Source organism: Bombus huntii, chromosome 3, assembly GCF_024542735.1.
Source record: "Bombus huntii isolate Logan2020A chromosome 3, iyBomHunt1.1, whole genome shotgun sequence".
In the NCBI taxonomy this organism is placed as follows: Eukaryota; Metazoa; Arthropoda; class Insecta; order Hymenoptera; family Apidae; genus Bombus; species Bombus huntii.
Window position 1 is genome coordinate 15,207,989 of NC_066240.1, and position 16,585 is coordinate 15,224,573.

Genomic DNA, 16,585 nt, shown 5'->3' on the forward strand with positions numbered 1-16,585 from the left:
TTATAGGCAAGCATTAGAGTGACCGGTAGCCGACCGGTGAGTTTTTTGCCGGATTCCAGTAGCGCCTTCGACAAACACCGGCGAAGAGGGAAGAGTCCGGTCTCTATAGTTCGCTACTTTTACTAGGTTATTCACGAACGGTCTCGTGACTCGTTCCGCGCCAGCTCCTCTCAGCACCTTGTCCGACGCGGAGTCTGCCAAGGGCCAAAAGAAGTCCCCTCCGGAATTCCTCGTGGCGAAAGTGAACGCGCTGGAATCGAGCTTTGCTACGCGCGAAACCGAACTGTTCCGTCGCCTCTTCGCGCGTCATCCTCGCGTATGCGTCTTTCAGGGACTTCCTTCTTCGAGTCATAGTTCATCGCTTGCAAAGATGGAGATGTTTTTCAAATACCGTTCGTATTAGGTGGTTTTAACGAGTTTTAGATTTTTAGAATTTACCATAGTTTCTGTGATTGATCGATAGTTAGCAGTGCGTGAAGGATTTTTGAAGTATGAAGATTCGACGTTAACCTGTCAATGTTTTCAGAGAATGAAGGATAATTAGTGACTGTGAAATCGTGTACACCGTGAGTTATAGAATCGTACAAATTTCATTACTCCAGGCTATGCATTTTTTGGTCCAGTCTATGTACCAACTCTTGGAACATAAATTTCTAACGAGACGGCTGTGATGTCTTAAATTAGGATGATTCTCGAATCTTCTAATCGTGCGATCAATTAAACGAGAAAAACATTCGTAAGACGAGAAACTATTCGATGTCACGTCCCTTTTAATTGCCGCCGGCAACGTATAAAATCATTCTGATGGGAAAATAATTGCTGTATTATTAATTATTCGACATGCATCATTTTTCTGAAGACCGTCGTGCGGTTGTTTTGCAATCGCGTTATTAAAGAGTTCTGATTGCGAGGATACCTTCGCGAATATAATAAATGAGATGATTCGAGAAAAGATATAATAAATGTGAAATATACTAATTATTTTCCTCAGTGGAATGACTATTAAAATGAAATTAGAATTCTGGGACCCATTTTAAGAAGATCGTACAGAACGTTCAACTTCTTTCCACAAACTATATCCCTCGATACATTAAATTTTGAAAATCATCTCACCTAATCCCCAACATTCTATTGCTCCTTACATCGCTAGGACGCGCCTAAAACAATACTCTGATCGACAGTTTTTTTAATGTATCTACGATTTCCTTCAAACTGCGTCAAATTCGATCAAACCAATTAACGAACGTTCCCAGCCAACAGCGATTTTGTGTTCGAACGAAAGAGAGAAAAGAGGATGAAAAAACGATATCCACAACGGTTACTCTGGGGGATGAACTGTCACCCCCCATGGCAGGATTTTTTTCGGCTCTCCTTTCCTGGGTTCTCTCATCCCCACGAGCCATGAGTCACATAATAGTTCCTCCGTGGCCCCTAATGATTTATACCTCTGGTCGGGTTTTATGTATTTCTGTGCAACGCGCTTCAGCATTTTTCTTCTTTTTTTTTTTTTTTTAGCTTCTCACCCCGGTGTCGCTGGATCGACCGACGATGAGAGAGAAAGAGAAACTATCACGGGACCGTGAAGGAAGAAAAAGGGGATGGGAGAAGAACCATAAAGCGTCGCAGGGCCCTGGTACTGCTTTTCGCTGCTACGGCTAACTACGCAGTCTATATAGATCGATATAATTAATAGCTCCGGCATGGATCGGGTAACATATGGCTCGGGACACGTTCGAAGAACGGAGAAGGACAGAAAACTCGGGGACAGCAGAGTGGAGAGAGGAGAAAAGACTCGGGGCACATCGAACTCTTGGACCGCGCTGCATTCAAAGGGATTAGAGGCGAATAAACGAACACCGCGAGGTGTTCTCGTGCAAGCGAAAAAAAACGACAGCGGCATGCTAATTCCTACCTGGTGGCGTCCTCAAGGTCCAAGGAGGAGCCTACCAGTTGAACTCGTTCGCCTGTTCGTCACACTATTTTCGGTGTGAGTTTAATATTGACCCGGCGAGATTAGGTGCGAGCCAGGTTTGGATTAAACGAAGCGACGGCTTTCTTGATCATTCGTGAAGAAGTTAAGGGTTTGGTTTCGTTTAACGTTTGGAGAAGTTGAGAGAAAATTGAGGATATCTGTGAAGGGTGAGTTTCCTATGCGATTAGATTGTTTTAAGGAGGATAGCGATGAGGAGGAAGAAGAATTAGAAGAAGAAACGGTGACTTGGATTGCGTATTCCTTCTTTTAACATATGTCATAGACGATCAAATTTTTAGGCAGAATTTTATTCCTAGTTATCGGTGTTGTATTTCTCTAATTGTGATTGCAAATTTCTAGATTTCGACGATTTTAATTTGTCAGAAACGAAGCACGTACAGAGAGCAACCGAATGAGTATCGAGGAATCGAATGAGTATTGATACTCATGGATAGAACCAACAAAAAATATACGACAGGGCAGAACAAAAAATTCTTTCTGTTCCAATTTCCATCCCTCGCTATTCGATACGATAAATTCAAGCAGCGATAGGGATACCACAGTAATATCCATTAAAAGTAACCTAAATAGAACACACAACCATATATATAAGTGCACGCGTACTCTCTACATTCTTAACAATAATTTATCGAAGAATAAAGCTTCCGTAAAGAACATCACTTTGTATTTCCGACCTATTTTCCCCATAAATTCGTCCTTTCTCAAGTTGGTAGCATCAATTCAAAAATACCCTGTATATCGCATACGTAGAGTTTCCATGTGAATTGCCATCGATGGACAAAGAACGAAAGAAAGATGCCAGTTCAACCCTCTAGTGGAGATATCATTTGCATTCCCTCGTCGACAAGGCCACGTGGCCATACCGTGCACACGGCCTTTTTCGCACCCCGCGCTCGCGCGAGTAAACGGCGCGCGTTTTGCATAATTTCACGAATCGCGCGTATAATCGTTCCCCGCCGGTACAAAACGCAGCGGCATTTTGTGTCGTACTCGCGCGACCCTGGCCTCTTCTGTATTAGCATAAGCTTTTCGAAATGACGCAGAAAGAGCGACACGTGACCCGTCACAAGCCGGAAGGACCAGGCCCTCGAAAACGAAAGGTTTCAGGCGTCATGAATTTCTGAACCAACTCCGTTCTTTTCTTCCTCGTCCCTCGAATTACCTCCCCACTGTCGATTGTCGATGTATCAAAATTTTGTCGAGCTATGAGACATATAGGAGGAAGCTGAAGAACGTTTTCTAAGGGACACGTGGCAGACAGAGAGAGAGAGAGAGAGAGGGAGAGTCGCCTTGAACTTTTACACGAGCACGAGCCACGCTATTATTATGGTAGCAGACGATACACCGATGTAAATGAATTTTATATGTGGGTTCTGAAGGAATCAGTTGGAGATTTGAAATAGGTTGTGTTGCATTTGTATGTTGATGAAGTTGTTTGAGATTCAGGAGATCTATGAAGTGGCTGATGGGGTGGTACGTTGATTTGAATATGCGGATTTGTCTATTGTCTGATGATTTTTAAATAATAGGTACTAATGAGTACTAATGAGTACTAATAACAGGTAATAATGAGTACTTGTGTAGGTAAATTTGTTATGTTTCTTTCTTACGAAGCTTGTAATGAATTCGCGGCTATATGGTATATAAGCTTTTTACTATAAGTAGGATGATTTAAGAAGGAAATGATTTAGTGAGAAGATTTTTATCTTTGTGATTGTAATAACACGCGAGCTTACATCGATAGTAACTACGTAATTATGGATCGAATAATCAGAAATATTATAACTCGAACTCTTTGCAATATGTTTTATAGTAATGCAGATTTCATAATGTACATAATTTCATAATGAGTAGGAAATAGACATAAGTATCTCAACAAGATGTAACCATCGATCAAACTTACTCGCAATTAAAATGTTGGCCAAAGTTTTAAATTTAACCTAGCTACGCGCGTATAACTATTCTTTTTTTAGCTGTAACTTTCACTATTCACCTTCGCGATAATGATTTAATTGTCTCTCGCGTATCCATATACGGTAGAGTAGTTGGAAGAAAATGAATACGTATTGCTTTGCTATCTGATAATTGATAATTTATACCTAAGGATTCACGATGAAATAGAAACTTCTTACATAATAATTGGCGAAATAGATGTTAAAATAATCAATCTACGAAATGTACCACGCGTATCAATCATCCTACAAGAGGAATAAAAAGAAGCAGGGATATCAAGTGATAATTCCAGAGGACATAAAGTGAGAGCTACCAAGAGTAATCACCGGATCGTTACCAGGCACAATACTTTCATGGAGCGATTTAACGCGCGCGTTCTCGAACAAAGCCATTAGATTTCACAAGGAATATCGAAGTCTTTGTCGTGTATAGTCGGTACAAAGGCCGCGAAAAAGGCGAAGCCAGGGTTCAAACGCACCGACGATCGCTCGTCACCAAGGAATCAATTTTCCGAATGAATATCCCAACCTTTTGTTCTCCTTCTTTTTTCTCTCTTTCCTCCTTTCCTTCCACGCGTCCGCTTCCATTCAGAGCTTGAATCGCGTCGTTTAGGGAATTTCGTGGCGTCGCGTCGGTGGCAGTGAACGGGGCCGTCAACACCGTCCATGACCACGTGTACAATGGCCCTCTCTCGCAATCATCCACCTCCCTGCGTATAGATCGCCTCTATTGTTACCTCGAAAGACGCGACGAAAAAGTGGCGCGACTAATTACCTCGGCCGGCCCGATCGACAAAACCTTGGAAAGTCGAGTGTAAATCACGTAACAATTACAAAGGCGTCGAGCCAACATCGTTTCCATTGCCAGTTCCCCGTGTTGTGTGTACAGTAACGTTGTTTTCTTAACTGTGATTGAAATCGATCGACGTGGATCGTAAATATTCTAAATGGTTCGCTACTTGGGAATTTGTTAAGACGACGAGTAGACTGTAGATATTCGAATTGCTCGGTGAAAATTTAAAATCACGATGTGTTTTTATAGGATTCGATATCTTTAAAGAAATCGAAAACTTACGTACGAAAATACTAGACTGTGGATTTTTATCCATTTATGAGAAGTTTGAGGGCGTAAAGATGTATAGAACACGCATAATACGCTCGTTCTTCGTTTTAAAATTTTTTCTACGTGTCTCTGATACTTTTGAAGAACATGTTACGTACGTATATCTTTCGGAAAAATATTTCTCAACTTTCAAACGCGACAGACATACTTAACTGTATTTCTTTTACTAGATTTTAAATGATATATATTTAAAACGTATAGCGTAATTTCGATATTTAAGAATTACTATTACTGACATAGTTCTCTCCAAACATGAATATACTTCATACGATACGAATCAGAACCTTCTACACATAAATCTACTAATAACGATAACTGTTATTGTAGTTGTAACTTAAGACCTTATTTATTTTATTACCAAACTGATCGATACGTTACACACCCGTGCCTTGTAAAATTTTCCTAATAATATCGATCCAATTAAAAATTACTTGTTACCATATAACACGAATAATAAAAATTCAAGTAGAAGCGAACGTATCGAGTGAATCTCCCGATAACCAGACACTACAACTCCAAATCTCAGTATTCTTTCCCTGAAACAAAATTCCATGACCAAATGGAAATATTCTGTAGGACGCGGTTTGACTGTCGAGCATCTACGTCTCCGCATTAGAAATCCAGGCGCGAACGTGTAATCTTACGGAGTACGGTTAACGCTTCCCTGTCGGTTCTAATTCATTGCTTGAACGCGAGTCGATCGAGCAACCTCGGCCCACGATAAACTCGCTTGTTTTCCATGCCAGTACCAGCTTGGCTGGTCTCGACAATGCCATGTATGTACTCGTAGAGCCGAGTCGTCGAATCGTCCGTGTCACGGAATGAACCCGGCTTAATTACCTGGTGATGCACGACTACCAGACGAACCACGTCGTAATTCGCCTTAACAGCCGTGGTTTACGCAAAACTCGCGTGATCGACCGGCCATGGTACCTGGAAACACGCTTTCTTCCGTCTCGAGTGTCGCCTCCTCGATTCACGCGGGTTAGGTAGTCGATATTTCACGCGTTCCTCTCGCCAGGAATTTAAACGTTTATTTGAATACGAAGGCTTGAGAGAAGAACACGATATGTCATATTTTATATTTTTTACAGAGGAGCAGTTTTAAAATTTAGTTTTCTCCGTCAATTAATTCCGCGTTACTACGATTGTTCTTTTGTTCGATTTTGGCATATTTTTCTATCTTCTTCGTAATTTTATGTAAACCCACGTTCGTAATTCCCACTTTTATCGTTGTTTCCACTCATTCGATCTATCAAATCCTTAAAATTTCTCATACGGCGATAATTGAAGTCATAAAATCAAGAAACATGAATTTATCGTGTTCTCCTGCTGTGACTTTCATATTTATATACTTATCGTAATCAATTAACTTGTGTTACTCGTAGTAGGCTAAAGTAGGATTATTTTGAGTTCTGTTCGTTCACTTCGAATCTTGTAATTAACATATTCGGTTACGAGCATCTTTGTAACGGTCTATAATCGAAAATAGACTATTTGATTCGTGATTTATTCTTAGTGGCGTCTCTGCAATTAATTGATATCGTGTTGCGAGCATAATTTTGTGCGTACTACATACGAGCATAGTTCTTTTTGTATACAACGTTTATGCTCTGCAAAACGTAAGGACCTTATTTAGTCTATTGCTACTTTGTATAAATTTTACAGGAACTACTAAGCGAAGGAACTACGATAATCTTTAGATATCGTTATTTAATGCGATACGACTTACCTAAAAACAAATCTAGAAACGCAAAGGGGATGATTTGTCAGGGTCCTGGGTAAAAAGGAATGGGGTGAAATAATCAAATAAGAAGTAAACCAAAGATTAGTCTTATGATAGTGTAGCTTTATTTTAGACTAGAACGGAAAAATAATATAATATTAATAATATAAAATAATAATTAATAATAATAATAATAATAATAATAATAATAATAATAATAATAATAATAATAATAATAATAAACTATATACACGAAAAGAGTAGGACCGACATGCATGACGTTGATACGTATAACTGTGCTTGTCGTGTCCATATATGTGTGCCACGTATGCACAAAAATGTGGTCCTTACTATATTTCGTACATGTTTATGCGTTTACGGATTCACATATAATGTGTATGTGCTGAAAAAGATAAAAGCGAGAAATTGAGCCACACCCTCGTCGGCTGCGAGTTCGATCTCTTAAACGCGTGTGCTAACTTTTTGTTAACTTACGTGCCCGATCATACATTACTTTGTTGTAAATGAACTTATTCGTGGTACTGTAGAAACGTGGTAGAATTGTTCGCTTAGAAATGTTCTAATCGAAGCAGATTCAGCCTCTACGTAAATCTACGTTGAACAAGATTTAACACTTTACTCGTATCGTTGACTCGTATAGAATATCGTAACAGTTTGGGTTGGATTTCAATCCAGTACTTCAATTCCAAAATATTTCATCTCAATTCGTCATAGATAAAATAGGTTTTTAAATATTTCTAAAAAATTTAATCCTTGAATTTGTAATGAACAAATTCTTATTTTCTAAAATGCTTTAACACGTTGACTGCCACGTGTGTTTTCAAAGAAATCTCCATCAGGCTACGCGTGTTTTCAACGAAATCTCCGTCAGACCACGCGTGTAGCAGTACCAATCGTTCTCTGTTAGGTGCACCCATCGATATTTTAGTAATGCGAATCGCTCAAGTGGTAGTCTCAAAAATGATCTCTCGTTTCGTTTGTTCGCAACGTTAAAACCACTAGCTGTTGTCGAATATAACGAAGGAAAGTGTGGCATAGATTATTCCGACCAAATGGTTTCTTATGCCATTATAATTAATTTTTTTTTAATTTATTTATTTATTAAAATTACAATCAATTCTCGCGTTGAAAATTTTCAGTAATTCCACTACAATTAGAAAAGGAATCAAATGTAGTATCGGGGAAAAGGGCCTAAGAAACATCGAGTTAACTATAGACAATGTCGCGAGAGCCGAGACGCTATCGGGTCTATTAATGTGTCCTCGATCTTTACAAGTGCCTAATTTCGTTAGAAAAAACCTACCTGACCCTGGCTACGAGCGTCTGCGGAACACGTGTGCGGTGGGCTTAGCAAAAGACAAAAGAGATGCTACAACGGCCAAAGAGTTAGTTGAGAAGCAGAGTGTGAGTTGGGAGGTCACAGAGTATGAGTTGACGTACGACGATATTGTAATCGGTCTTGTTGTTATTGAGTATCACTTATTAAACTACACTAAACCCTAAAATCTACCATCGTCACTTATCCTTACTCTAAGAATCCATACGTTACTACACAAATAATACTTGAAAGAAAACTTGGCATTCAACTCCTTTTGGGAATTTCTGTTGTAAACGCTTTGATAGTTTACAAAATTGCAACAAGGAAGAATATAAATTGTCAGAATTGAATTAATCATGGTCGTGTGGCGGAGGTATCGCTGCCAGATGAAAAGAGAGTTGGTCGGTGGGCTCGTCAGTAAGACTATGCCCGGTAGTTCCTGCCTTAGACATAAAGGGAGTCTCGCTAGGTGCAGTATTTTTATCATTCGCCCGTACATTCGACCGCTAGAGAGATAGACAGAGTCGTTGTCGACCTGTCAGCGCCCTATTGATACCGATCCGCCACAGTCGAATTGCTTTGACGTAGAATTAGTGAAAAGCGAATTCGTGAAACGCGATATTATATTCGATTTTGTGAGAGTGTAACGATATTGTGTTTATCATACTGTCTTTTCTGTTAATTTATAATATAACATTCCTACATAAATATTAGAATATTTAGACAATTGTTAGTCGCAAAATTATTAGGGTTGTCTTCCTTGTCTTCGTCGGAGTCAGCATAATATCGCTGTTCGGAAAAATGATTGCGGAAGAAGCATTAGACTCGCATGCAAACCATGTTAGACAAATAAAACGTCGAATGGATCGAACAATGGCACAAAAGAATTTGAAAAAAACAACAACTTATTGTCCAAATTGTCCCGATCAACCTCAGCTATGTATAAAATGCTTTAAAGTTTTTCATTCTAAATAATTTTTTTAATAAACCATTTTCGTATTACTTTCATAACAATTCAACAGTTTTATTGTTATGGAATATCTTTTCAAATAATTTTTTTTTTTTTTTTTTTTTTTGTACGTGGAGAAATCCTCATGGACACACCGCTGCTGCAGTAATCGCGTAACAGCAGAGTAGTGTCGGACTATCTTTTCAAATACCTACGACGATCCTTCGCAAGTAGTTAAATAAGCGACACCCGAATATTGGTTACGCGGCCCGACCAGAAACTTTGCTGACACTCGAATACAGGTGTCGTGGCAGTCAATATGTTAAAAGTATTAACGAGTAGTTCGAAAACTCTCGCTTCTAAGTGGCAAACGTCAAATAAAAACACAGGCTGAAACGATGTACTGTAAAATTGTATAATCCAATCTGCAAACTGTTATAAAATATTTATACGATTTAAATATTAAAGTTCGTACTCTACGTTTAATATTACCATGGTTGACATGGTTGTTCGATAAGGTATTAAGAATACTTACAAGCGATGACTGGCAATAATTCATGTTTGTGAACTAGATCTACAAAGATCGACTGAAAATTTCACGTTCCAGTTACCCGAAAAAGTTGGCTTAAGGATTCGATAAGAGGGGAAGAATATGAAATTACAAAATAAAAAACTAGGATAGAGATCGTAAAAGGAAGAAAGGGAAAAGAATACAACAGCAATGTATACGTTGAGTTTTCAGGCTGTTCAAGGTCGGTACGAGATCGAGTCGATTCGTTCGTGTGGGCAGACGAGAGTGTGACTATCACAAAAAACGATGAAGAGAAAGAGAGACAATTTCTTGGGGGATGTGGGACTCATAAATAACTAACGCATAAAACAATAATAATAATAATAATAATAATAATAATAATAATAAAAATAATAATAATAATAATAATAATAATTAGTAATAGTGGTGGCCCTGATTAAGATCGATGTCGTCGTAAAAATGGCAAAATAGGATTGTCTCGCTTCGCAGTGAAGGAAGAAGGACAAAACCAAGTTATGTTATGCGATGACACAGAAACAGGTTCGACTGAGATTGACGCATGCGTGTGAATGTATGAACAAGATGATTCAGAATGAATTTCACGTTTCGTGCCTAGGTACTATAAAAAATATAGGAAATCAACGGAAATTTGCCATATTATATATATATTATATATATATATATATTATATATTATATATATTATATGTTATATATTATATATATACTATATATATATAATATATATATAATATATATATATAATACATATATATATATGGCAAATATATCTATATGTAAATATATGCATATAGATATATATATCTTATATTTGTTATATGAGATAAAACATCATTTATTATACATGAGTTTAAAAAAAGAAAATATAATTTCGACCCTTTTATTACTAATACTAATTAAGATTTTTTGACCAAACAATGGGAGTTTACGTTCGGATAAACATATACTTAATAAAATTTCAATAAGTAAAGTTCATATAAATGGAGTTTATCTACGATTATCTGAGATCTAAACAACAAAGTTATTTATGTTCCGTCGAATTGGGAATTTTTGAGAACTTCGTAGATAAGACGTAAATCTCGAAATCGAGGTAAATATACGAAAATACTAAAATACTAATTCGTGCATGGCCCTCGCTTAGTCACATATACACATATCACATATACGTCATGATTTAGCGCATAATAATTTTTGAAGCAAGTATCAAATACAAATAACGCAGAGCCTTAAATATATAAATCTCTTCAAAGTTTAAGATAGATAAGATTAAAAATTTGTTTCGTGATGGTAATTATAAAATGGCTAATTTTTAACCTAACTTATGCACGAAATTTTCTACCTTCATAAAATCAGTATCGTTAAGTAGCAAATAACTAAAAAAGGAATCTTTTAAAAAGCGTTTAATTTCATTTGTACGCGTATTTCTAAAAATAGGACAACAAATTTCCTCAAACGCGATAATTCTATAATATCAAGCTCTCGTAATTCGTCGAAAAATGAAATCCATCTTGCGTCACTGTACTCCACTGTAGAATGCGCGTATGTATGTATCTACTTATGTATAACGTATGTGTCGCTCGTCACAAAAAAAAAGGCAGAGAGAGTCGACTCTCTGGCGGTCGTTACGGTTGTTGGAGGCCAGAATCGGGACCGTTCGAGATAAAAGGGCCCTATCCGAGCCTCGGATAACAGCGAGGGCTTTGCGAAGTGTATTTACAATGAAACGCTTCAGGCGCAACAAGGAAAAGGCACTGAACGTAAGATGACACGGTGTTGGAATGGCTTCGCGGCTATGCATAATGACGACGACGACGACGATAAGTATGACGCATATCGAAGAACAAGGAGAGTGAAGAGGGGAGGGACGAAAGGTAAGGATAAAGGGGGCGAAGAGATAAGGGACGATATTTCGCTATACTATGTAGGAATTGAAGGCAATGTATTCTCCGTTCTTTCTGGCTATACTATAATGAATCAAACGCTTGGACTAATAATCGAAATGGACAGTTACTAAGGATCCATTATAAAATATAATAATAAAATTCGTAATAATTTGCAATATAGTCTATAACTGTACAGCAACTTATAATCAAGATTTCTTGGTTACCATTTTCAGCCACTTTCATGATATTCTCACTTGGTTAAGATTATTCTGCATATTTTACTGGTAGCGATATTAAATCGATATTAGACTAATTAGATTAAAAATGTTTAATGCTTGATATTCTCACGCATAACGGCATACTCGACACTTGTACGCTTTCTTTAAAATTTGTATCCTTTTTTAAAAATCCCATTCTTCGGAAATCAACTCACTCGCACACTCACTCACACATACATTTTGTATTTTCGTTTACTCTTCAACGTTCGCACTTTGCTTTTTTTCCTTTTTAGTCGCGTTCTCCCTTACGCTAGAAATAGTCATCTGATAGGAACTTTCAGTATTGCCTAGCTCTGGATATATTATTATTCGCACTATACATATAAAGAATCTTCGAGATTTCGGTTTGTTTTTTATTCCTTTTTTTTAATTTCTTCCGTTAGAAATTCTGTAATCGACGGGCCCACTAGAGTATCACACGGGCCAAATTATATAGTATGCGTACGTATAAACGCGGTAAAGGGGCACGTGCACAACATACAACGACGGTGACTCGCGAGGGTTCGAAATTCATCATCACGATAACAATAAAAGACGGCCAGAGAAAAGAGTAGAAAAGAGAAATCTCATCGAAGAGATGAAAATTATTCTTGCATTGCAGACGCAAAATGGGCAGTTCGAGCATCGACGTATCGAAATATCGACTACAAAGAATAAGAAATAAGAATGAAAGGAAAGACAAATATCCTCTGTTTCAAAATTTCGAACTCGTCGCGGGCCAAACGATCGTTTACGAGTCTAAGAGGTCAGCCAGACACTCACCGGCCGTGGTGGTAGCCGTACTAGCCGCTGCGCTGCCCGGATGTTGTTGTTGCTGAGGCTGGAACATCGCCGTAGGATGGAGGAACAAGGATCCGTACATCATGTTTTCGTCCGATTGCTGCTGCTGGCCGCCTTGCTGGTTACCAGGCCCGACCACCGGCGAGCTACCGATTCCTGCTGCGCCACTGTTGCCACCAGGAACGATCGGTGCGCCGGGTGTTGGCGGCACGAGGCTACCTTCCTCGACGGCGACACGCACCGATTCGATGTGTCGTCGTGAGAATACGTGCTCCTGGAGCGGCGACTTGGCCGAGTATCGAACAGAGCAAAGCCTACATTCGTCGGGCCCGGTCGGACCGCGATGAGGTTGGACGGCCGATCCTTCGGCTGGCAAACCTGCCGCCAGTCTAGCTTTCTTCTCTTTCGCGCGGGCGTTCTGGAACCACACCTGCCACTCCTTTCTATTAGATCGCAAAGCCCATTGGTGACTCGATTATCGTCAATAGGGTGACGTAATTGGAGGAATTATTGTGGAGTTGGTGAAACTTCGGAGATTTAACAGATAATGAGAAAGAGGTATAGATGTTAATTGCTGTAGAACTCCATTTATCTGAAATCCAGTTATAAGAACGAAATCTTCGCTAGTGCATCCTTGAACGAATTACTTATTGACTCGACTTATTTGAACGTCAACTCTTCTTATATGAACGAACAATTTCTAGAAGTAGGAAGAACCAATGTACTTGTACAAATATTATACTAACCCTAGTTATGCAGCAACTGTTTGTTCTTCTATATTCTTAATATAAATGAAGTACTACTGTAATTGGAAGTTTGTTAAGGATTCGCATAGTGTTTGATGTTTCTCGTGCAGAGTTGTAAAATGCAGATGCAATAAATCAGAGTAAAGGTAGGAAATAATACAGTAGAAAGAATTTCATTTATCTAAATCGGTCAAGGAATTTGAAAATTTTTGAAATTATGTTTATTATCTGTATCGTTATATCGAAGTTATATTTATATTCATTTAAAATTGCATAATTTTTCATTGTTCCAATCTACGAATAGAAACTAAAATAATCTTAACTTCAATTACAATAATAAACTGCCGCAAGAGAAGTTATTGCAAAGTTCATGCACGATAAAATAGAACTCAATATCGAAACAAACACTGCTCACCTGAACCACGCGCTTCGGCAGTCCGATCTCGCGCCCGAGCATCTCGCATTCGGCCATCGTAGGCGTCTTGTAGTCCGAGAACAGCGACTTCATCACTTTCACCTGGGTAGCGGACATCTGAGTGCGATATCTCTTGCCGCTGGACTGGCCTGTTCCGCTGCCGGTGCCGGTAACCGGCGGGCCCGCGGTACTTCCGGTCCCCGCCGAAGCGGGTCCCTGTCTGGAGCTCTGTGTGCTCGAGGCTGGACTCGCCGGTCCACTCTCGTCGTCTAGGAATTCCGTTGTCTCGCTCATGCTGTCGTCGTCACAGATACTTCTTTCGGAAAGGTCGGTCAATGGACCGCAATCGCTACCACCGCGAAAATGTGCTCCGTGTTGCTCTTCGAGAAGATTACTCAGTCCACCGAGACTCAGTTTCATCGGGCGACTCAGGTCTACCGGTTTGCTCAGATCCAAAGGAGATTCACCGCTGTTACCGCCTGCCTGATGGTTCGCGGTTTCTTGTTTACCGTTGCTGGCGTGAGCCTGTAGCTCACTGATATATCGTTTCATCGACTCCTCGTAATACTTCTTCAAGGATGCCTCCATGTCGGTGTTGAAAGGTGGGAACAGAGGAGGCATCATATTCGGCGTGCTCGGGTTCGAAGGAGCCGACTCCATCGAGAGTTCTTCGTCGGGGATATTATCGATATTAACTTCGCCACGCGCCACTTGATCGGCGTGTTTGCTGCTGAGATGGGATTCTAACGCCGATTTCACTTTGAACAACGCTGGACAGAATGGACAACGTTTGTTGATCACTTGGCTGTGCGCGCGGAATTGGCCTTTCCGTTCCCTAGCACGTGTATTTTGGAACCACACTTGAACAACACGTTTTTTCAGACCGACCTCCCGAGCGATGGTTTCTAACATCTTTCTCGATGGATTCGACTCGACTTGGTACTTCTGGTACAAGTAATCTAACTGTTCGGGCAGTATCGTCGTTCTCAATCGCTTGTCTTTCGGCTGCTCGTTGTGCTCGGAGTTCGAGCGGCTGTCACCTCCTGTTCCTTCGTCGAAATCATCGTACTTTCGCTTTCTCTCCTGCATCATAGCGATCAAAGGATGAGGACTATCGGCAGCTACTCCGGTGGTAGCGTTCAGTGCTTGTTGCTGTAGAATCCCGAAAGGTGAATCTGGTGGATAAGCCGGTGGGAAAAGGGATGGGTTCATGATATGTACCAGCTGATGTTCGCGCCACAGTTCGAATCGCCCGAACATCAAATTACACTTGTCGCACTGAAAGCTACCTTCCTTCGACTCGGTTTGCGACTGCGACTGTTGTTGCTGCAATGGTTGTTGTTGTTGTTGCTGCTGCTGCTGCTGCTGCGACTGTTGTTGAGGTTGTTGATGCGTCTGGCCCATTGTTGTCTGCTGCTGATGGTGGGGAGGCGTAGTGGTGTTCAATGGTTGCTGCAACTGTTCCGCGAGAGCGGGAGTGTTCGTTGGGTTGCTGGAGACGGCGTTAGCAGTGGTGGTGGTGGAACTGCTGTTGCTATCTTCGGAACTGAGAACCGCGGCAACTTGGGCCGCGGCCGCCTGCGCTTGGGCGCTCCTCTTCGCGTCCTCCTCCTTGAAGCAGTGCGTCTTCTGATGACGTATGAGCTCGTAGTATCTCTGAAACACCAGCAAACACTTCTTGCATTGGTAATTCAAGCCTGGGGTCCGCTGGAAGCGGCCTGAACCGTCGTCGCCCTCGCGGCTGCCCGTTGTCACTGGCTCAGCGGCTGGCTGATTCTCGTACACTTTTCGTGCTTTCTGTCTAGCGTTCTGGAACCATACCACGATCACGCGCGGGCTCAGTCCAAGTAGCTTGCTCAGATACTCCAGATCGTCGTCCTTTGGGTACGCGTTGTTTTCGAAGAATTCCTGAAGTACTTTGATCTGGTAGTCGGTGAATCTTGTCCTGTTAGCTCGTTTCCCGGAGCTGCCACCCGACGAGTTGTTGCCATTGGTGTTTCCACCGAAGGAGTAGTCAGTTGGTCCACGCCCGGGGCTCAGGGATCTCTGGGGCGTTAGAGCCATGGCCGCAATGGCGCCTGGAACGACGCTACCAGCTCCGGGATTGGGGCTGGCAAAGTTTTGTGGTGTCAACTTTGGCGGGAGCATAGGAGTGCTTGGAGCGTTGGTTGTCGATGAAGCGTGCGATGACACATCGTGATGAATCCCAGAGAACACGGAGCTCATGCTGAGCGCCGGTGAATGCGGTCTCGACTGCTGTCCACCGGAGCTTCCAGGAGAATGATGTTGCTGTTCTTCTTGATGCTGCGATTGTTGCTGCACGTGACACTGCGGCTGTTCTTGAATCTCTTGTTTTATTTCAGTGGCCTGAGATGTATTCACGGTCGTCGTTGACGGTGGTGGTGTTGCTTGCTTGTTTGGACTTTTGTCATCCGAGGAACTGCTTCCAGATACGCTAGAGTTCAGCGGTGTCACTTTTGCCTCTCCGGTTTTTTCATATTCTTCGAGATTCAGAGTAGTGCTAGGTGGATTGTTGAAGTTGTACGGGCTGTCCTTGTTACGTTGCCGCTCTTTGAATAACGTGTTCCTGAACCAGTGTTTGATCACCTTCGGCGGTAACCCGCTTTGAGCCGCCATATCTAGAATCTGCTCCTCGCCGGGAGAATTGTTGATGTCGAAATGCGCTCGTAATATCTTTAGCTGTTCGTCGGTTATGCGCGTTCGCGCTCGTTTCTGCGAGGCAGCCGCGTTTGCCTGTAAGAAAAGGTCGCCTATGCTTTCTTGTTCGCAAATTCGAGTACGATTTACCACGCTGATATACGCTTTCAGATCGAGTGTCTGCTTTTAAT

General features: G+C 40.9%; 1 protein-coding gene and 1 long non-coding RNA gene across 12 annotated transcripts in view; one reads left to right on the forward strand and one right to left on the reverse strand.

Moving 5' to 3' along the window:
- LOC126864080 (uncharacterized) overlaps positions 1 to 6,629 on the forward strand; it is a 156,823-nt gene extending 150,194 nt beyond the window's left edge. Inside the window, exon 10 of the long non-coding RNA XR_007689060.1 lies at positions 1,516 to 6,629. This is a non-coding gene — a long non-coding RNA (uncharacterized LOC126864080). The remainder of the gene's footprint in view (positions 1 to 1,515) is intronic.
- Positions 1 to 16,585, reverse strand: part of LOC126863993 (zinc finger homeobox protein 4-like) — a 410,183-nt gene that overhangs the window by 110,133 nt on the left and 283,465 nt on the right. For 8 of the 11 annotated variants that reach the window (XM_050614820.1, XM_050614822.1, XM_050614821.1 and 5 more), the window contains 2 exons: positions 13,737 to 16,490; positions 12,558 to 13,014 (listed from right to left, as the gene is read on the reverse strand). In XM_050614820.1, the coding sequence (XP_050470777.1) occupies positions 12,558 to 13,014; positions 13,737 to 16,490 (3,211 nt within the window). The remainder of the gene's footprint in view (positions 1 to 12,557; positions 13,015 to 13,736; positions 16,491 to 16,585) is intronic. The other 3 variants (XM_050614828.1, XM_050614831.1, XM_050614827.1) reach the window with 3 other exon arrangements.